At 38.1% G+C, this 22,948-nt stretch overlaps 1 protein-coding gene across 1 annotated transcript in view; it reads right to left on the bottom strand.

Moving 5' to 3' along the window:
- Positions 1 to 22,948, bottom strand: part of LOC120857329 (serotransferrin-like) — an 83,583-nt gene that overhangs the window by 3,877 nt on the left and 56,758 nt on the right. The window contains 2 exon segments of the mRNA XM_040232772.1: positions 4,941 to 4,995; positions 14,303 to 14,439. Of these exon segments, the coding sequence (XP_040088706.1) occupies positions 4,941 to 4,995; positions 14,303 to 14,439 (192 nt within the window).

The raw sequence follows: 22,948 nt of genomic DNA, 5'->3' as shown, positions 1-22,948 counted from the left end.
GAAAGCCAATGAAGAGACAGAAATCATGAAAACCAAAAATTCTGGAGCTGAAGAACACAATGACTGGATGTGAAAAACTCAGAGAGCTTCAACAGTAGACTCAACCAAGCAGAACAAAAAATTCAGAGAGCCTGAACACAGGTGATTTGAAATTACTCTGTAAGAAAACCAAAAAGAAATGGTAAAAAAAGAAAGAAGAAAGTCTTGTGGGACATCATAAAAGGAACCAATGTATGCATTATGGGGCTCTCAGAAAGAGCAGAGAAAGACAAAGAATCAAAAAGCTTATTAAAAAAAAAAAAATGACAGCAAATCCCCAAATATAGGGAGGGAAATGAACGTCCAGATCCACTAAGCTGCTAAAACCCAAATGGATTAAACATAAAGAGAGCTTTAATGAAACACATTATAATCAAACTAACAAAAGTCAAAAAGACAGAAATTGCTCAAAGCATTAAGAGAAAAGTCAACTGTCACAAACAAGGGAAACTCCACAAGACTAAAAGTGGATCTTACAGCAGAAACCTTGCAGGTGGGTAGAGAGTGGGATCCAGAGTACTATACCCAGAAAAGCTCTCCTTCAGCTATGAAAGGCGGACAGAAGCTTTCCTAAACATCACCACTAGTCCTACCTCATAACAAATGCTAAAGAGAGTGAATCTTCAAGGTGAAGTAGCTATGACTACAAGAACTAATCAATGGATACACAATATAAGATGTAAATTGTGACATAAGAACATAAAATGTGGCAGAAACAGAAGTTAATGTTTAGAATTTTTGTATACACTCCAAGCCAGGCTTCAGCAATATACGAACCATGAACTTCCAGATATTCAAGCTGGTTTTAGAAAAGGCAGAGGAACCAGAGATCAAATTGCCAACATCCGCTGGATCATGGAAAAAGCAAGAGTTCCAGAAAAACATCTATTTCTGCTTTATTGACTATGCCAAAGCCTTTGACTGTGTGGATCACAATAAACTGTGGAAAATTCTTCAAGAGATGGGAATACTGGACCACCTGACCTGCCTCTTGAGAAACCTATATGCAGGTCAGGAAGCAACAGTCAGAACTGGACATGGAACAACAGACTGGTTCCAAATAGGAAAAGGAGTACATCTAGGCTGTATACTGTCACCCTGCTTATTTAACTTCTATGCAGAGTACATCATGAGAAACACTGGGCTGGAAGAAGCACAAGCTGGAATCAAGATTGCTGGGAGAAATATCAATAACCTCAGATATGCAGATGACACCACCCTTATGGCAGAAAGTAAAGAGGAACTAAAAAGCCTCTTGATGAAAGTGAAAGAAGAGAGTGAAAAAGTTGGCCTAAAGCTCAACATTCAAAAAACGAAGATCATGGCATCTGGTCTCATCACTTCATGGGAAATAGATGGGGAAAGAGTGGAAACAGTGTCAGACTTTATTTTTTGGGGCTCCAAAATCACTGCAGATGGTGATTGCAGCCATGAAATTAAAAGACACTTACTCCTTGGAAGGAAAGTTATGACCAACCTAGATAGCATATTCAAAAGCAGAGACATTACTTTGTCAACAAAGGTCCGTCTAGTCAAGGCTATGGTTTTTCCAGTAGTCACATATGGATGTAACATTTGGACTGTGAAGAAAGCTGAGCGCTGAAGAATTGATGCTTTTGAACTGTGGTGTTGGAGAAGACTCTTGAGAGTCCCTTGGACTGCAAGGAGATCCAACCAGTCCTTGGTGTTCACTGGAAAGACGAATGCTGAAGCTGAAACTCCAGTACTTTGGCCACCTCATGTGAAGATTGGACTCACTGGAAAAGACCCTGATGCTAGGAGGGATTGGGGGCAGGAGAAAAAGGGGACAACAGAGGATGAGATGGCTAGATGGCATCACACACTCGACGGACATGAGTTTGGGTAAACTCCAGTAGTTGGTGATGGACAGGGAGGCCTGGTGTGCTGTGATTCATGGGGTCGAAAAGAACTGGACATGACTGAGCAATTGAACTGAACAGATCCCTGTGAACATAGGTGCAAAAATCCTCAACAAAATATTAGCAAACCAAATTCAACAGTATATTAAAAGGATCATGCATCATAATCAAGTGGGATTTGCCCAAAATGCAAAGATGGCTCAACATTTGTAAATAAATGAGATACACCACATTAACAAGCTGAAGGATAAAAATCTTATGATTATCTCAATAGATGCAGAAAAAGCATGTGACAAAATTCGATATCTTTTCATGATAAAAACTCAACAGTTATAGAAAGTATATATCTCAAAATAAAAATGCCATATATGACAAGTCCACAGATAACATCATACTCAGTGGTGAGAAGCTAAAAGCTTTTCCTCTAAAGCTAGGAACAAAATAAGGATGCCTACTCTTGCCACGTCTATTCAACACAGTACTGGAAGTCCTAGACAGAGCAATTAGGCAAAAAAGAAATAAAAGGCATCAAAATCAAAAAGGAAGAAGCAAAATTATCTCTGACTTCAGCTGACATGATCTTAAATATAGAAAACCCTAAAGACTCCACCAAAGAACAGAACTAATAAACTCAGTAAAATTGCAGGATACAAAAATCAGCATCCCAAACCAGTTCTGTTTCAATGCACTACTAATGAACTATCAGAAAAAGAAATTAAGAAAACAAGTGCATTTATAATAGCAAAAACAATAAAACAATAAAATACTTAGGCATAACACAAAGCAGATCAAAGAGCTGTAAACTGAAAACTGTGAAACAGTGAGGAAAGAAACTGAAGACACAAATAAATGGAAAGATATCCCTTGTTCATTTACATTGTTAAAATGTCCATCTATAGATTCAGTAAGCTCCAGGAGTTGGTGATGGACAGGGAAGCCTGGCGTGCTGCAGCACATGGGGTCACAAAGAGTTGTACACGCCTAAGCAACTGAACTGATAGATTCAATGGACTCTCAATCAATATTTCAATAGAATTTTCCACAGAAATAGAAGAAACAATGCTAGAATTCATATGGGACCACAAAAGAACTATAATGCTCAGAGTAACCAAGGAAAAACAATAAATCTGGAGGCATCACACTTCCAGATTTCAAATTATATTGCAAACCTACAGTAATCAAAACAATATGGTAATTTAAAAAGACATACAGAACAATGGAATAGACAGCCCAGGACATACCCACACATATGCAGTCAACTAATCAACAAAGATGACAAGAGAAAAAGACAGTCTCTTCAATAAACAGCTCTGGGAAAACTGGATATCCACATGCAAAACAATGCAACTGGACCCTCATGTTATACTATATACTAAGTCAACTCAAAATGGATTAAATGCTTAAATACAACACCTGAAACCATAAAAATCCAAGAAAAAAACACTGACACTGTGGCAGTTATTTTAAGATATGAGACTAAAAGCAAACAAAAGCAAAATAAACAAGTGTGATTATATCAAACTAAAAAGCTCCTGCACAGCAAAAGAAACTACCTACAGAGTTGGAAGATAACTTATGGAATGAGGGAAATATTTGCAAACATGTATCTTGTAAGGGTTAATATCCAAAATATATAAGGAATTCATACAACCTAGTAAAAAACAAGCAAATAATTCTATTTAAAAAATGGGCTAAAGGTCTTCCCTGGCGGTCCAGTGGTTGGGAGTCGGCCTTGGAATGCAGGGCCATCAGTTCGACCCCTGGTCCAGGAGGATTCCACATGCCACGGAACACTAGGTCCATGCCCCACAATTACTGAGCCGAGCTGAGTCCTAAAGCCCACGCTCCACAACAAGAGAAGCCAGTGCAATGAGAACCTGCATACCACAACAAAGAGTAGCCCCAACTCGTCACAACTACAGAAAGCCCACATCCAACAATGAAGACCCGCACAGCCGAAAGTAACTAAATAAGTAAAATGTTTTTTAAATAGGCAAAGGATCTGAACAGACATAGAGGACATACAGTCAACAAGTACATGAAAAAATGCTAAACATCACTAACCATCAGGGAAATGCAGATCAAAACCATAATGAGACAGAATTACTAACATTAAGGGAAAAAAAAAAGATAAATGTCGGCAAAGATTTGCAGAAAAGGTAACCCCGGTACATTGTTGGTGGGTTTAAATCGGTACTGATGTAATAAAAAATAGCACCGAGATTCCTCAAAAAATCACAAACAGAACTACTACCACATGATCTAGCAATTCCACTTCTGGATGTTTATCTAAAGGAATTAAAATCAGGATCTCAGAGAGATGTACATACACGCACGCCTACGTTCACTGCCGCTTTACTAACAATAGCCAATATATGGAGCAACCTACATGTCCACTGAAGGACAAACAAAGAAAATGTGGAACATATATACAAGAGTATTACTGAGCCTTAGAAGAGAAATTCCTGCCATTTGTGACAACTTGGATGAACCTAGAGAACATTATGCTAAGTGAAATAACAAACAGAATAAGACAAATATCATATGATTACAATTATGTGTGGAATCAAAACCTGTCAAACACAAGCCAAATGATACTGCCACACATCTTGAAAACAAAAAAAACATGTTACAAAATAGTAACACAGATTTTAGTATGTTTCTGAAGTGTTCCTTTCTTATTCTGTCAACAAAAATTTCTATGCCTTTCAAATTTTTTGTTTGTAAAAGCTTTCATATCTACTATAAGCTATAGCTAGAACTAGAGGGAAAACAAATTGAGCTTACAGTTTCAATAAACCTGAGATTTTCTTTCCATGAAGATGTTAAATATCTATAAACATCCCATTGATACTTTTTATAATTCCATTAATTCTGTTGTCAATTTTTAAACAAATATATTTCACAATAATCTTCAGGGTAATCGTGGTAATCACACAAAACCAAAGACCTTAAGCAATATATACATATTTCCTAAGTGATAAGATATACAATTAACCAGTAGCACTTATTTTTACTTACATTTCTTTTTCAAGCTGCTGCTGAATTAACTTTGCTGATTTTGCCATTGTAATGTCTGTAAAGAAACAAAAGACACTGTTTAAAACAGGGTCTCTTCCCAAGACTTCCTGCACATAGGGAAAATTCCCATTTAAATTTAGGTTTCTTTGCCCCACCATTAAAAAAAAATTACTTTATATTGGATTATAGTTGATTTATGGGCTTCCCTGGTGGCTCAGGTGATAAAGAATTTGCCTGCAATGCAGGAGACCCAGGTTTGATCCCTGGGTCAGTGAGATTCCCTGGAGAAGGAAATGGCAATCTACTCCAGTATTCTTGCTTGGGAAACTCCACAGACAGGAGCCTGGAGGGCTATAGTCCCTGGGGTCGCAAAGAGGTGGGACACCACTGAGCGACTTTCACTTTCATAGTTGATTTGTAATGTGTTAAGTTTCAGGTGTGCAACAAAGTATTTCGTTTACACATATACATATATCTATTCTTTCTCAAATTATTTTCCCATTTAGGTTATTACAGAATACTAAGCAGTTCTCTGTGCCTGACAATAAATCCTTGTTGGTTATTTATTTTAAACATAGTAGTGTGCTTGTGTTTAGTTGCTCAGTCATGTCTGACTCTTTGTGACCCCATGGACTGTAGCCCAACAGGCTCCTCTGTCCATGAGGATTCTCCAGGCAAGAATACTGGAGTGGGCTGCCGTCACCTTACCCAGGGATGGAGCCCAACACAATGACTGAACCCAGGTCTCCACATTGCAGGTTAATTCTTTACCGTCTGAGCCACCAGGGAAGTCCATAGTAGTGAATATATATCAATCCCAAACTCACAACTTATCCTTCCCTCCCTTTATCAAAGTAAGCACAAATACTTATATTATAATAATGCTTATAAATATATTAAGCTGGTGACCCTAAAATTGACCAGTCTTTCATAAAAGTTTTCTACATCTTACAGACATTTTAAATCAACACATATAAGTCCAGCCAATGTTCACAAAAAGAAAAGCTACCTGCTTTGTGATTTTAACAAAAGCTTTCACTCCAACAGAAATACTTGACCTGTAATAAGAAACTAACATTTCCAGCTGATACTAAAATGGTATGTTACAGCATCAAGTGCACTCTGATAATAAAAGGCACTGGTTTGGCAACAGCAAAAGACAAATAAATATTACTTCCTCTTTTTATACTGAATAAAAGAAACAAAGAAGTCAGTTAATGACCTTAACACTGTTCCTGATTAGTCAGTCACTGGTAGGCTTAGTACTAGCTCCCCTTTAAGAAATGCACTGGGCTCTTTATAGAATGAGAATATTAGGTATGAAAAAGGCCAATAGAGATCAGCTAGTCTATCTCATCTTAACTTTTTTTTTAGAAAAGAAGTTTTTCTTATTATTGAGGTCACACTGGTTCACAACGTTATATGTTTCATATGAAACATTATGATTCAATTTTTGTATACACTATTCTGTGCTTACTACCGAAAGTTTAGTTTCCATCTATATTTTCAAGTGTTTTTGTTATCTTTGGATGAATACCCAGAAGCAGACTAACTGGATCACATGGTAGTTCTAGTCTTAACTTTTTGAGGAATATCCACACTGTTTTTTACAGTGGCTACACCAATTTACATTCCCATCAACAGTGCACAACAAGGGTTCCCTTTTCTCCATATCCTCACTAACACATATCTTTTTGACAACAATGACTCTAATGGGTGGGAGGTAATGTCTAACTGTTGCTTTGATTTGCATTTCCCTAATATTAATGATACTCATCTTTACTAGTGATGAACATCTTCATATGTGACTGCTGACCATCTGTGTCTCTTTTTTGGAAAAACCTCTATTCTGATCTCTGCCCATTTTTAAATCAGGCTGTTCATTTTTGTTGTTGAGTTATATGGGCTCTCCCCTATCTGCTCCCATTCAGTACACTGTCTCTTTCATTTTGTTAATGGTTTCCTTTGCTGTGCAGAGCTTTTTAGTTTGATATAGTACCACTTGTTTATTTTTGCTTTTGTTTGCCTTGCCTGAGGAGATACACCCAAAAACAAATTGCTAAACTTAAAGTCTGAATTTCCTGTTTTCTTCTAAGAGTTTTATGGTTTCAGATCTTCTGTTCAAGTCTTTAATCCATTTTGAGTTAATTTTTGTGTATGGTGTAAGGAAATGGCTTAGTTTCATTCTTTTGCGTGTGGCTGTACAGTTTCACGTGGCTGAGAGTCGGACGTGGCTGAGTGACTTCACTTTCACTTTTCACTTTCACGCATTGGGGAAGGAAATGGCACCCCACTCCAGTGTTCTTGCCTGGAGAATCCCAGGGACGCGGGAGCCTGGTGGGCTGCCACCTGGGGGGTCGCACAGAGTTGGACACGACTGAAGCAACACAGCAGCTGCAGTACAGTTTTTCCATCAGTATTTATTGAAGAGACTGTCCTTTCTCCACTTTATGTTCTTTACTCCTATGTTGTAAATTAATCGTCCCTGTATGTGTGGGTTTATTTCTGGGCTCTCAATTCTGTTCCATTAACCTCTTTTTCTGTCAAATACCATGTTGTTTCAATTACTATAGCTTTGCAGTATAATATGAAATCAGGGTATGTGACACTTCTTCCAGCTTTGTTCTTTTTTCTCAGAATTGCTTTGGCTATTCATAGTTTTTATGAATTCTATATAATGTAAGGAGCTTTTATTTATGTGAAAAATGTCATCAAGGATTTTGATAGGGATTTTTTACAATGAATTTATAGACTGCTATAGGAAAAATGGATATTTTTAACCATGTTAATTCTTACAGTCCATGAGCATGAAACATCCTTCATCTTTCCATTTCTTTAAACAAAGTTTTATAGCATATTGCAGAATCCTAGCTCCCCAGCCAGGGACTGAACCTGTACCCTCAAGCAGTGAAAGCACAGAGGCCTAATCACTGGCAGGAAATTCCCATCTTTGATTAAATATTTTCTTGGGTATTTTTTTATTCTTTTTGCTGCAATTTTAAATGATAGTGTTTTCTTAATTTCTCTTTCTGCTTGTTTTTTGTTGCTGTACAGAAACACTACAGATTTTGTATTTTGATTTTGCATGCTGCAACTTTACCGTACACATTTATTATTTCTAACAGGCTTTTGTGGAGTCTCCAGGTATGAGACTGGTAAAAGTGGGCACACTTGTCTTGTTCCTGATCTTAGAGGGACAGCTTTCAGTTTTTCACAGTTGAGTATGTCAGCTGTGGGTCTGACATGCATAGCCTTTATTATGTTGATGTACATTCTTTCTATACCAATTTCATTGAGTTTTTATCACACATGCATGTTGAATTTTGTCAAATGCTTTTTCTGCATTTATTGAGTTGATCATTATTTTTTAAATGTTGTAGCATGTTGATTTGCAGATGCTGAATCATCCCTGCAACCCTGAAATAAATTCTACTTGATTATATTGTATGATCCATTTAATGTATTATTTCATTTGCTAATACTTTGTTGAGGGTTTCTGCCTCTACGTATATCAGAGATACTCACCTGTAATTTTCTTTTTTTGTATTATCCTTGTCTGGGTTTGATATCACAGTACTGTTGACCTCAAAAAATGAGTTGGGAAGTGTTCCCTCCTCTTCAACTTTTTGGAATAGTTTGGCTCAGATGGTAAAGAGTTTGCCTGCAGTGTGGGAGACCCGGTTTCAATTCCTGGGTCGAAAAGATCCCCTGGAGAAGGAAATGGCCAACCTCTCCAGTATTCTTGCCTGGAAAATCACATGGACGGAAAAGCCTGGCAGTCTACAGCCCATGGGGTCCCAAAGAGTTGGGCATGACTGAGTGACTTCACTTTTACTTTCAAGAAGAACAGATATTAGGTCATCTTTGAACATTTGGTAGTATTTACCACTGAAGCTGTCTGGTCCTGGACTCTGTTTTTTTGGAAGGTTTTTGATTACTGTTTTAACCTCCTTACTAGTGATCCATCTATTCAGATTTCCTACTTTAAGATTCCATCTTGGAAGGCTGATTGTTAAGAATGTATTCATTTATTCTATGTTGTCTAACTTGTTCACAGAGCTACTCACGGTATTCTCTTGTAACTCTCTGCATTTCTGTGACACCTCTTGCAATTTCTCCTCTTTCATTTCTAATTTTATTTATCTGAGCCTTCTTTTTCTTAGTGAGTTTAGCTACAAGTTTGTTGATTTTGTTTATCTTTTCAAAGAACCAGCTCTTAGTTTCATTGATCTTTTCTACTGTCTGACTTTTAGTATTTCCTTCCTTCTACTGACTCTGGACTTAATTTGAAGATCTTTTTATAGTTCCTTTAGGTGTAAGGACTGTTTGGGCTTTTTCATTTCTCTTATTTCTTGAGGTAGGCAAGTATTGCTATAAACTTGTTCTGCTTTTGATGTATCCCACTGATTTTGATATTCCATATTTTCATTTATCTTCAGGTATATTTTTTCCTCCTTTGATTTCCTCATCAACCTAGTATTAGGTTGGTGAAAAAGTAACTGCGGTTTCAGACCATAAGCTTTAAATCACTATAACGAGGTTCAAACACATCTTTATTAATCAAAATAGGAACCATTACAGTCAAAACGTTTTTGCCAACAAGAAATGTTTGTTTATTCCTGTAGCATAAAAATCTGTGCTTTGAGATTCAACAAACTCTTGGAAAGCATTTTCTGCCTCCTGCTGGTTGTGGAAGTATTTTCGCTGCAAAAAGTTCTCAAGATGCTCAAAGAAGTGGTAGTCAGTTGGCAAGAGGTGCTAAGGGTCGGACACGACTGAGTGACTTCACTTTCACTTTTCACTTTTATGCGGTGGAGAAGGAAATGGCAACCCACTCCAGTGTTCTGGCCTGGAGGATCCCAGGGACAGAGAGTCTGGTGGGCTGCTGTCTATGGGGTTGCACAGAGTTGGACACGACTGAAGCGACTTAGCAGTAGCTGCAGCAGGTGAACATGGCGGATGAGGCAAAACTTTGTAGCCCAATTCGTTCAACTTCTGAAGTGTTGTGCAACATGTGGTTGGGTGTTGTGAAGAACTGGGCCCATTCTGTTGACCAACACTGGCTGCAGGCGTGGCAGTTTCCAGCGCTGCACATCGATTTGCTGAGCATACTTCTCAGATTCAATGGTGTCACCAGGCTTCAGAAAGCTGTAGCGGATCACCAAACAGTGACCATGAATATTTTGGGGGCAAGTTTGCTTTGGGAAGTGTTTTGCACTTTCTTCTCAGTCCAACCACTGACTTGGTCATCACTGGTTGTCATGTAAAATCCACTTTTCATCTCATATCACAATCTGATTGAGAAATGGTTTGCTGTTGTTGCATAGAATAAAAGATGACACTTCAAAACGATTTTTTTGATTTTCAGTCGGCTCATGGGGCATCCACGTACCACGCTTTTTCACCTTTCCAATTTGCGTCAGACACCAAGTAACTGTAGAATGGTCGACAATGAGTTCTTCTGTAACTTCTTGTGTAGTTTTAAGAGGATCACCTTCAATCATCTTCTCTACTAGTTGCTGTCAATTTCTAATGGCTGACCACTGCATTTCTCATCTTAAGGCTCTCGTCTCCTTTTCAAAACTTCTTGAACCACCACAGCACCGTACATTTGCTAGCAGTTCATGGGCCAAATGTGTTGTCGATGTTGCAAGTTATCTATGCTGCTTTACAACCCATTTTGAACTCAAATAAGAAAATAGCCCGAATTTGCTTTTTGTCTAATACTCACTTTCCTAGTTTAAACTAAATATAAATAGCAAGTAATGTCATTAGCAAAAATTAATAATAATAAAGCGAGAAATGCACATTAAAATGATGTATAAGATAACCACATATAAAGAATGTATTCCGATATCAAACAGCAAAGTTCAACAATGCATAACCGCAATTACTTTTGCACCAACCTAAATAGATGTTTGGCAGAATGTTGTTTATTCTTATTTGTGATTTTATCAGCTTTCTTTTTGTAGGTGATTTCTAGTTTTATATCTTTGTGGTTCAAAAAGACGCTTGATATGATTTTACCCTTAAATTTATTGAAGCTTGTTTTTTATCCCAACATATTGTCTATTCTTGAGAATGTTCCATATGCACTTGAGAACAATGTGTATTCTGCTGCTTTGGGAAGGAATGTTTCGTGTTCTGCTCTAATGTTTCACTTAAGGCCAATGGTACTTTGTTAATTTTTTGTCTAGATGATCAATTTATTGATTTAAGTGGGAAGTAAAGCTCCCTACTGTTACTGCTGTTGACTTCTTCATTTATATCTGTTAATAATTCCTTTTATACACTGGTGCTTCTGCTTATATGCTTAAATATTAATAAAAATTACATCTTGATGGACTGTCCCCTTCATCAGTATATAAGTTCATCCTGTTCTCTTGTTTAACTTGAAGTCAATTTGATCTGATCTGAGACGGCTACACCTGCTTTGTTTTGCCTACTATTTCTTGGAGTATCATTTCCCATCCATTCACTTTGAGCCTATGTTTCTCTTCAGAGCAGAAAGCCTGGGGACAGGATGTAGTTGGATCTTGTTTCTCAATACATCCAGCCACCCTGTATCTTTTGATTGGTAAATTCAATCCATTTATATTTAGTCTGATTACTGATGAATGGGGCTCTCCTGGTGGCTCAGGAGGTAAAGAGTTCACCTGCAATGGAGGAGACCCAAGTTCAATCTCTGGGTCAGGAAGACCCCCTAGAGGAAATGGCAATCCACTCCAGTACTCTCCCCTGGAGAGTTCCATAGACTGAGGAGCCTCGCAGGCTACAGTCCATGGGGTCGCAACGAGTTGGGACATGACTGAGTGACCTAACGCTTTCACTTTTTCACCGATAAATGAGGACTTAGTACTGCCATTTTATCTTTGGTTTTCTGGTTGCTCTATATATCCATTGTTTCTGCCTGACATCTTAGTTGATGGTTTACTATCATGTTTTTCTTAGCTTCCTCCTCTATTATATTTCATGTCTCTAGACATATTTCGTGGTTACCATTAGATTTGTATAAAACATCTCATAGATACTTAGTCCTTTTTCTGTTGATAGCATCTTATATTCATTTGCCATTATATGAGTTCTATTCTTTTTCTCTTCCCCTTTTACATTTTGTCATCTCAAATTATCTCTTTTTATACTGTGAGTTCATTACCAAATTCCAGTAGCTATGGGTATTCTTTACTGCTTTTTCTCCTTTAATCTTTATGCAATAATTGTTTAGCAACCTATTCTGATGTAAAGTTGCAATTTTCTGAATCTACCTCCCTCTCACCTTACTCTAAGTTTTTGTACTTTTGCCTCTTCATTTCAGGTAGAAAAGCTCCTTCCAATATTTCTTATAAGACAGGCCTAGTGGTAATAAACTCCAGCTTTTGTCTCAGAAAAGCTTTATTTCTCCTTTATATCTGTAGGGAAACTTTGCTACAAGGATTTTCAGCAGTTTTTCTCTTTTAATATTTTGCATAGGTCATTCCATCCTCTCCTGCCTATACAGTTTCTGCTGAAAAATCTGATGGCCTAATAGGGGTTCCTTTGTAGGTTACTGTTTTTTTCCCTGGATGCCTTTAAAATTCTTTATCATTGAATCTTGACAATTTTAACATAATGTGCCCTTGAGAAGGTCTTTTACCATTGAGATATTAAGTGTTCTATTAACTTTATGGACTTGTATATACAGTTCCTTACCCAGGTTTGTGAAATTCTATTCTTTCTTTAAATAAATGCTCTGCTCCATTCTCCCTCTCTTCTTCCTCTGGGATAACCATTATTCTTATGAAGGATGATGAAGTAGGAGAATTAACATGAGATTCTAGGTTTATCTTCAAGCTCACTAATTCACACTTCCTTTAGGTCTGCTCTAGTTTCCAGTGCTTACTAATGCATTCTTCATCTCATTTATTGACAGAGTCAGCTCTGGATCTTCAGTGTGGTTCTTTTTTAGACTTTTTAGTATTTTTGTCAAAGTATTTCTTCTTTTCATTAATTGTATTTCTAAGCTCACTGAACTGCCTTCCTGAGTTTTCTTGTAGCTTGGTGAGTTTTTTCATAACACCTGTTTTGAAAATTCTCTATCAGTTAGAGTGCAATCTTCCATAACTTAAAGTTTGGTTTCTGAAGAACTTTCATTTTCTTTTTGTGACACTGTGTATGTGGTTTCACGTGGTACTCAACAAGTTAATCCTCTGCCAGTGCATTTAAAGTAGTAAATACCTTTCATACTAAAGGGTTTTTGGTTTTTTTTTTAACCTCTAAGTTGGAAATTAGAGGCCTTTCTTTTATTTTTCTTGCTCTAACACAAGTTTTTCGCTTGTCATACTTGAGCTGCCTCTGGCTATATTTCAGAACTGACACTTCCCACCCTCCACTACCTCTGCCTGATTGTACTATCACTGTCACTGCCTGTGCTCCAGGGTGGCCTGGATGGCCACTGCTGCGAGAGGGAGGGGTTGGCGAAGGGCGGAGGAGGCAGGGTCATGGGCACCTTCTCCACATCTAGGGTTGGCAGGTTTACAACTCACCACTGCTGTGACCCAGGGGATTATGGTCACAGGACCCACCATCACTGCTGCTGCTAGGTTCCCTGTGGTCAAAGGAGCCACTGCAGCCAGGAGGCTGGAGTCACGTGTGCTGTCTTCCCTGTTGCTACAGGGGTCTCTGGGGCTTCCGGCTCAGCCACTGTGGCCAAGGGCCAAGACTGCAGGCACTTGCTTCACTGTTCCCTGAGTTCTACCTCCTTTATGTATTCCAGTCCATCCACCTTCAGAAGTAGATTTCTGGATCTCTCCGGTCCTACTGTGCTAGGCAGAGGAACCTTTGTTGACTTACGAATGTTTTACAAGTTGTAGAATGAAGGGGAGAGGCAAAGAGGGTGTCTCACCTCATGATGCTGACATCACTTCTAATCTGGTTTTAAAAGTAATGAAACTAAAGCCTAGTTTTATTGGCTGAGACTAAATAGTTTTTCATTCTTATAAAGCTAAAGAAAAACACTTCCGCAAACTCTCCTTGATGAAATGTGCTACATGGCAAACTTGTTTAAAAGGAGACACTCTATCCTGTCCTTCCTCGATTGTGTATCTGATAAGACTGATTGTTGATCTGATGAACTTGATAAATTAAAATTATTTATGATAAAAGAAAACACTGTATAAATGAATGGTAATAATCATTCCTTTGTCACTCTTTAGAACAGCCTGGTAAGAGAGACTATAAATAAATTTTAAGATTTAAAATCCTCAATTTATAGTTCATTAGCAATTGTTTCTCGTCCTCAGTAATAACAACTGTAGATAACTATTAATTCTTAGTAGGAATCCCAGAAAAATCTCAACTATTATTGCCAGAAAACATGACAGTACCTTGCTTATTACAAGCGATTAAGAATGATGGTGTGTTCTTCAGACCTATACTGTCAAGGAGGACTTGATACAGAAACTCAGCCACGTCTTTTACCTCTCGCTGGAAGGCTGCACTATCCACAACAAACACAATAGCCCTGGAGGGGAAAAAGAGAAAAACTGGCATGTGAGCATGCAATAGTACAGCACTATGTTGAAAAAATGATATCCTTAATTTTGTTCAATTAAATCCTAATGAATAACACAAAATAAGCTCACATACAAGTGTGTGCACAAGTAATCATAAAACCTAAGTATGTAACAAAGGACTAGTGAGTGCTACCATGTATCGATATTTAAAATCCTAGAAGATGATCCTGTTAAAGTGCTATATTTAATATGTCAGCGAATTTGGAAAACTCAACAGTGGCCACAGAACTAGAAAAGGTGAGCTTTCATTTCAATCCTAAAGAAGGGCAACGCCAAAGAATGTTCCAACTACCATACAATTGCATTCATTTCACATGCCTAAAATCCTTCAAGCCAGGCTTCAGCAGTACGTGAACTGAGAATTTCCAGATGTACAAGCTGGGTTTAGAAAAGGTAAAGGAACCAGAGAGCAAACTGTCAATATTCACTGGATCATAGAGAAAGCAAGGGAATTCCAGAAAAACATCTGCTTTACTGACTACGTTGAAGCCTTGGACTGTGTGGATCACAGCAAACTGTGGAAAATTCTGAAAGAGACAGGAATACCAGACCACCTTACCTGCCTCATGCAAAACCTGTATGTAGGTCAAGAAGCAACAGTTAGAACAGGACATAGAATAATGGATTGGTTCAAAATTAGAAAGCAGTACATAAGGCTGTATATTGTCACCTTGTTTGTTTAATTTATATGCAGAAATGACTGACTGGATGAACACAAGCTGGAATCAAGGTTACCAGGAGAAATATCAACAACCTCAGATACAAAGATGACACTAATCTAATGGCAGAAAGTGAAGAAGTGAAGAGGAACTCAAGAGCCTCATGATAAGGGTGAAAGAGGAGCATGAAAAAGCTGGCTTAAAACTTAACATTCAAAAAACGATCATGGCATCTGGTCCTATCACTTCATGGCAAACAGAAGGGGAAAAAAGTGGAAGCAGTGACAGATTCTATTTTCTTGGGTTCCAAAATCACTACAGATGGTAATAGCAGCCATAAAATTAAAAGATACTTGCTACTTGGAAGAAAAGCTATGACAAACCTAGACTGTGTATTAAAAAGTAGGAACATCATTTTACTGACAAAGGTCCATGTAGTCAAAGCTATGGTTTTTCCAGTAGTCATGTACAGAGTTGGACCATGAAGAATGCTGAGTGCTAAAAAATTGATGCTTTCAAATTGTAGTGCCAGAGAAGACTTTTGAGAGGTCCTTGGACTACAAGATCAAATCAGTCAACCTTAAAGGAAATCAAATCTGAATATTCTTTGGAAGAACGGATGCCAAAGCTAAGGTTCCAAAACTTTGGCTACCTGATGCAAAGAGATGACTTACTGGAAAAGACCCTGATGCTGGGAAAGATTGAAGGCAAAAGGAGAAGAGGTGGCAGAGGATGAGATGGTTAGATAGCATCAATGACTCAATGGACATGAATGTGAGCAAACTCCAGGAGACAGTGAACAACAGTGGAGCCTGGCATGCTGTAGTCCATGGGGTTGCAAAGTTGGACATGACTCAGCGACTGAATAACAGAAATGAATCAATGACTTTATCTAGAAAGACAATAGGAAACGATGCTTCCTCTCAAGTCCAGGAAATTGTCATATACAAAATCATGTGATAAGACACTAGGACAGACATTGTATCTGCTAGGAAACAAAGAGGAAGATCATTTACATAAAACTAGATCAAGACAACCTAAAGAAGGGTGTAATAGCTGAGTGAATTTTAGCCAGACAAAATATCACTGTGGCACAGGTTGTCTAGAAAGTAGTTTGTGCAAGGCACAAATGCCCTGGAGAACTCAATGTAAGCTAATACACAGACAGGTGGGGAAATGAAGGAGAGTTAGGTCAGAGACAAGAGGGATGTGATACACTGATCTACACAGTTTATGTTTTTCTGTCTTACAAAGAATGTTGTTGTTTAGTTGCTAAGTCATGTCCAACTCTTTGGTGACCCCATGGATTATAGCCCCCCATGCTCTTCTGTCCATGGATTTACCAGACAATACTTGAGTGGGTTGCCATTTCCTTCCCCATGGTATCTTCCCGACCTAGGGATTGAACCTGTGTCTCCCACATTGGCAGGAGGATTCTTTACCGCCTCTTACAAAGAATATTGGTGCCTAAATGAAAGATAAAACTAAGAGGATAATCAAACTAGAAGCAGAGTGATCAGGTAGGGCCTAACCTAAGGCAGCAACAGTGAGAATCCTCATTTGCCAGAAATAAAAAGGCATCAAAGCTAAAGCAAAGCAACCCAGAAAAAGAGCAGACAATAGACCTTAGGGACAAGTAATTGAATGCCTAGGAGATGTGCAATGACCAACACATGAATGCTCTGTGTAAAGCCTAGAACTTAAAAGCAGTCTAACAGAGGGTGGTGGGGGAAAATAATCCAAGAATTGAATCACTAGGCCTCTTGTGCCACACACAGAAACACAATACGAATTTACATTTTCTCATGTAAGATCCTGAGGCAGGAAGACTGCTCCAGACTCAATGAACCCCCATGGCCTCCAACAGAAGGAAATATGAATCCCTTCTAGAGAGAGGCTTTTGTAACCTAAAGCAAAAAAAAAAAAACTAACCCAGCAACCACAATATCAACAACAAAATCTCATCCCCTTGAACAGGGGTTCTGGATCTAAACTACAAACACAATAATAAGTAGTAAATAAAATATTTTAAACTATTTAATAGAATACTAGATACCATAAGAAAAGAATAAAGATAGTACTAAAAAAAATACTAGACTAATTTTAAAAGATAGGTTTTTAGAAGCAAAGAACAAAATAACAACTTAATAGAAAAGATTAAGTTGCTTAATGGCTTAATGGCAAAGCCTTTGACTATGTCAACCACAACAAATTGTGGAAAATTGTTAAAGAGATGGGAATACCAGACCACCTAACTTGCCTCTTGAGAAATCTGTATGCAGGTCAGGAAGCAACAGTTAGAACTAGACACGGAACAACAGACTGGTTCCAAACTGGAAAAGGAGTACGTCAAGGCTGTATATTGTGACCCTGTCTATTTAAGTTATATGCAGAATACGTCATATGAAATGCCAGGCTGGATGAAGCACAAGCTACAATCAAGATTGCCAAGAAAAATATGAATAACCTCAGATACGCAGATGACACAACCCTTATGGCAGAAAGTGAAGAAGAACTAAAGAGATTCTTGATGAAAGTGAAAGAGGAGAGTGAAAAAGTTGGCTTAAAACTCAACATTCAAAAAACAAAGATGATGGCATCCAGTCCCATCACTTCATGGCAAATAAATGGGGAAACAATGGAAATCGTAACAGACTTTATTTTTCTGGGCTCCAAAATCACTACAGATGGTGACTGCAGCCGTGAAATTAAAAAGCACTTGCTCCTTGGAAGAAAAGCTATGACCAACCTAGACAGCATATTAAAAAGCAGAGACATTAGTTTGCCAACAAAAGTCCATCTAGTCAAAGCCACGATTTTTCCAGTAGCCATATATGGATGTGAGAGTTGGATCATAAAGAAAGCTGAGCACCGAAGAATTGATGCTTTTGAAGTGTAGTGTTGGAGAAGACTCTTGAGAGGCCCTTGGACTATAAGATCAGATCAGTCAATCCTAAAGGAAATCAGTCCTGAATATTCACTGGAAGGACTGATGCTGAAGCTGAATATCCAATACTCTGGCCACCTGATGCAAAGAACTGACTCCTTGGAAAAGACCCTGATGCTGGGGAAGATTGAAGGCATGAGGAGAAGGGGATGACAGAGGAAGAGATGGTTGGATGGGCATCACCAACTCAATGGACATGAGTTTGAGCAAGCTCCCAGAGTTGGTGATGGACAGGTAAGTGACAGTTAATGGACAGTTGGTAATGGACTGCTTGCTGCAGTACATGGGGTTGCAAAGAGTCAGACACGAATGAGCAACTGAATTGAACTGAACTAATGGAACAGATAAGCAGAGACTACTACAGCTAAAAAGGATAGAGTAAACTACAAAATAAAGGTAAAAATATCTTACTATATGCAAGGTGAAAAGACCTGGAAGGTATGACAGAGAAGAGACAAGAAGAGTAGAAAAAATATGGTTTAATGATGCTAATGAGAGTTCTAGGAGAAGAAACTGAGTAGAAAGAGAACTACCTGAAAAGATACTGTTGAGAATTTTCCAGAACTGAAGATGCAAATATTTCAGCTAAAATAGTACACTTGAACTCCAACCACAATAAAGCTAAATCATCCCTGAACAGAAGGATAATCTACCCCTTAACACAGGATAAAAATAAGATTCTATATCATAAAATGACAAGTAGATTGAGCACTGCTTTCTAATCTACAACAATAGATACTTGAAGTCAGGAGTAATGTCTTCAGTGTGAAAACAGAGCTAAGAAAATTATTCAAAAATGAAGGCCAATGAAAAAAGTTTCAAATGAACAAAAAATGAGAAATTTTATCTCTTGTTCACCATTCTGCAAACATATCTAAAAGAAATACATGAAAGAAAACTGAATCAAAAGGAAAGAGTAAGAGGCAAGAAGCAATGAAAAAAATCCATAAACATCCTAGTAATTGTAGGCAGTCACTGAATGGAGCAGAAAAAAATCACTGTTGGGGGTTAAAAAAGAAGAAAGAAAATTAAAATGAAAGATGTAAGGAAGATCAAAATAAGGTATTTTAAGATTCAGTTAAAGAAAGCTAGTATTATTGATTTTTAACTTTTGTTAAGCAGTCAGTGTTTAAAAAAAGAAGTATAGAAGATAACAATGAAAAACAAGAAATAACATAGTTTCAAATCAGTTGAGGGAGAAAAATGAGATGATTAGGGAAACCTGATCATCAGGTAAGATTAAAAACTCAGAAGCTACAATTTAAAAACAAGAAATCACAGATCAATATACTATACCTATCCTTGAACAGCATGGGGTTTAGGAGCCTGACCTTCTAATCAAAAATCTGTGTATAACTTCAGTTGGCCCTCAATATCTGAGGTTTGATACTGGTTGATTCAAAGCAACCACAGATTGGGTGGTACATACTAAGTGAAAAAATTCCTCCTATAAGCAGTTGCACATAGTTCAAACTCATTTTGTTCAAGGGTTCACTGCAGTATCTTTTGAATTTGTATTTATTGTGATTATGATTTGAGCTCATTTGTATCTTCATACTTTGAATGTTTTAGTAACCCAAAATACTTGGATCAAAGAGTAATTATAATTACACTGTGAAATGTAAAAAATTTGTAGCTGAAATTGAGAAAAGAATTTTTAATTAGAAATTAAAACCCAATTACAGCAAAATTTACCAGTTCTAGATTTGTATCAATTGTTTGAGGAATAAAAAAAAAATATCACACACCTTCCAGTTTTCAGTCTGGCATGAAAAAAGCTGAAAGTCACCACTGCATTCTAAAAAGTAAAAAGCTAACCAGACTGAAAAATCCATAGCACTTAAGTTCATCAGAGAAGTGAGGTTACAGGGCAAAGCACTGCCCCTCAAACTGGAGAAAACAACATATATACACGGAAAAGTACAACTTACTGGAGTATAAACTCATGAGCACAAATCTCTGTGGCACCTAATGTGAAAACCTGATCCATAACTGATGAATTGCTAGAAGGTCAGCATGAACAAGTCTGAGACATAAACCCCAGGGAGACCTACACTTTTATAAATTTTACCTCCAGAAGCTTGACTAGGTTCTTGTGATACATAGTAGAGAAAAATCCCCTCATGCTTCTGGCAGAGGGAAGGGAAAAGAAATCATTTTGAAATATGCTAGACCTTGATGAGGTCTTGGAGAAGGAAATGACAACCCACTCCAGTATTCCCGCCTGGGAAATCCCGTGGACAGAGGAGCTTGGTGGGCTACAGTCCATGGAGTCACAAAGAGTTGGGTAAGACGACTAAACAACAATTACAAATGAAGTCTACTCTCAGGAGAAGCTATTTAACCAGAGCCTAATTTGCTGGGATTTATAAGAGCCTAACTGACCTGCAGAAAGGGAAATATCCAGCTCCACACAGCTCTAGCATTCCAGTGGGAGAAGAAAAATACCCATCTCCCACCCTCACTACCAATCCTATCCCATTTAAGGGGGCAGTGGGAATCAGTTGAGAATCAAGTGTGAAGCTCACAGTCCAGATACAGGCCCATTGAGACTGAGATCTAGTCAAAGGATGCTTTCTCTCCTCTCACACTTCACCAATTACTAATGGCAGTTTTTACCCAGCTTACTGCATGTCTATCAAGAAAAATTACATGACACACTAAAAAGTAAAAAAGAGTCTGAAGAGAAGGGGCAAGCAACAGAACTTGACTCAGATATGGAAGAGACGTTGGAATTGTCAGTCCAGGAATTTAAAATAATTGTGATTGTGTGAATAAGTGTTCTAGAAGATAAAGAAGACAACATGCAACACAGATGGGAAACGTTAAGGAGAGAGATGAAGTTCAAAAAAATAACTAAAAAGAAATGCTACACAGCTTCCCTAGTGACTCCGTGGTAAAGAATCCACCTGCCATGCAGGAGACACGGGTTCAAACCCTAGTCTGGGACGATCCCATATGCAGCAGAGCAATTGAGCTGGCCGCAAACAACTACCAAGCATGTGCAGAATCGGGGAGCTGCAACTACTGAGCCCACGGGATGTAACTACTGAAGCCCATGTGCCTAGAGCCTGTGCTCTGCAACAAGAGAAACCACCAAAGGCCCATGCATGACAACTAGGGAGTAGCCCTGCTCGCTGCAACTAGCGAAAACCCTGTGCAGCAATAAAGACAAATAAACAAAATTATATATAAAAACAGAAATGATACAGATCAAAAACAAACTAACAAATGAAGAACATCTCTGATGAAACTATTAGTAGATTGCATACAACTGAAGGAAAGAACCTCTAGCTTCAGAGATCTCAAAAGAAACCTGAAAAAAGAAAAAGAAAAGAAAACAAAGACTTAAAAAACCAGAAGAGAATACCTGAGAACTGTGGGAGAACTACAAAAAGTGTAACATATATGTACTGGGAATTTCAGAAGGAGAGGAAAGAGAAAAAAGAAGAAATATATAAAACAATATTGGCTGAAAACTTCTCCAAATTAATGTCAGACACCAAACCACAGATCAACAGAAACCACAGGAAGCTCTGAAAACACCAAGCAAGATTAATATCAAAGGACTATAGCTAGCCATATCATTTTTAAACTACAGAAAATGAAAGATAAAGGAAAAAAATCTCAAAATAAGCCAGAAGGGAAAAGACCTTATGCTCAACATTCAGAAAACGAAGATCATGGCATCTGGTCCCATCACTCCATGGGAAATAGATGGAAAAACAGTGGAAACAGTGTCACACTTTATTTCTGGGGGCTCCAAAATCACTGCAGATGGTGACTGCAGCCATGAAATTAAAAGACGCTTACTCCTTGGAAGAAAAGTTATGATCAACCTAGATAGCATATTCAAAAGCAGAGACATTACTTTGCCGACTAAGGTCAGTCTAGTCAAAGCTATGGTTTTTCCAGTAGTCATGTACGGATGTGAGAGTTGGACTGTGAAGAAGGCTGAGCGGCGAAGAATTGATGCTTTTGAAATGTGGTGTTGGAGAAGACTCTTGAGAGTCCCCTTGGACTGCAAGGAGATCCAACCAGTCCATTCTGAAGGAGATCAACCCTGGGATTTCTTTGGAAGGAATGATGCTAAAGCTGAAAACTCCAGTACGTTGGCCACCTCATGAGAAGAGTTGACTCATTGGAAAAGACTTTGATGCTGGGAGGGACTTGGGGGCAGGAGAAGAAGGGGCGACCCAGGATGAGATGGCTGGATGGCATCACTGACTCGATGGACATGAATCTGAGTGAACTCTGGGAGTTGGTGATAGACAGGGACGCCTGGCGTGCTGCGATTCATGGGGTCGCAAAGAGTCGGACACAACTGAGCGACTGAACTGAACTGAATATAAGAATTATATCCAGTTTCTCAGATACCATGCAAGCGGGAAGCAAGTGAAGGGAAATATTTAAAGTGTTAAAAGAAAAATCCCCAAACCTGCAACTGTATACCCTGTGATGTTTATAGCATTGAATGCGTTTATTAGAAGAGAAGACCTAAAATCAATAATCTAAGCTTCCATCTTAGGAATCTAGAAAAAGTAGAGCAATTTAAAGTAAACAGAAAAAAGAATAAAAGAGCAGAAACCAATGAAACTGAAAATAGGACATAGAGAACGTCAACAAAACCAAAAGCTGGTCCTTGAAAAGATCAATAAAATTTATAAACTTCTAGCCAGTCTAACTAAGAAAAAGAGAGGACACAAAATGGACGTTAAAAGGATAATCAAGAAATAATATAAATAACTCTATGCCCACAAATTTGATAAGCTAGGTGAAATGGTCCGATTCCTTGAAAGATACAATCTGCCAAAACTCATGTAAGAAACAGACAATTTGAACAGCCCTATA

This window comes from Oryx dammah, unplaced genomic scaffold (assembly GCF_014754425.2).
Source record: "Oryx dammah isolate SB20612 unplaced genomic scaffold, SCBI_Odam_1.1 HiC_scaffold_2, whole genome shotgun sequence".
NCBI lineage: Eukaryota > Metazoa > Chordata > Mammalia > Artiodactyla > Bovidae > Oryx > Oryx dammah.
Note: the sequence above shows the minus strand (reverse complement) of the source record. Positions and strands in the feature narration are given on the sequence as shown.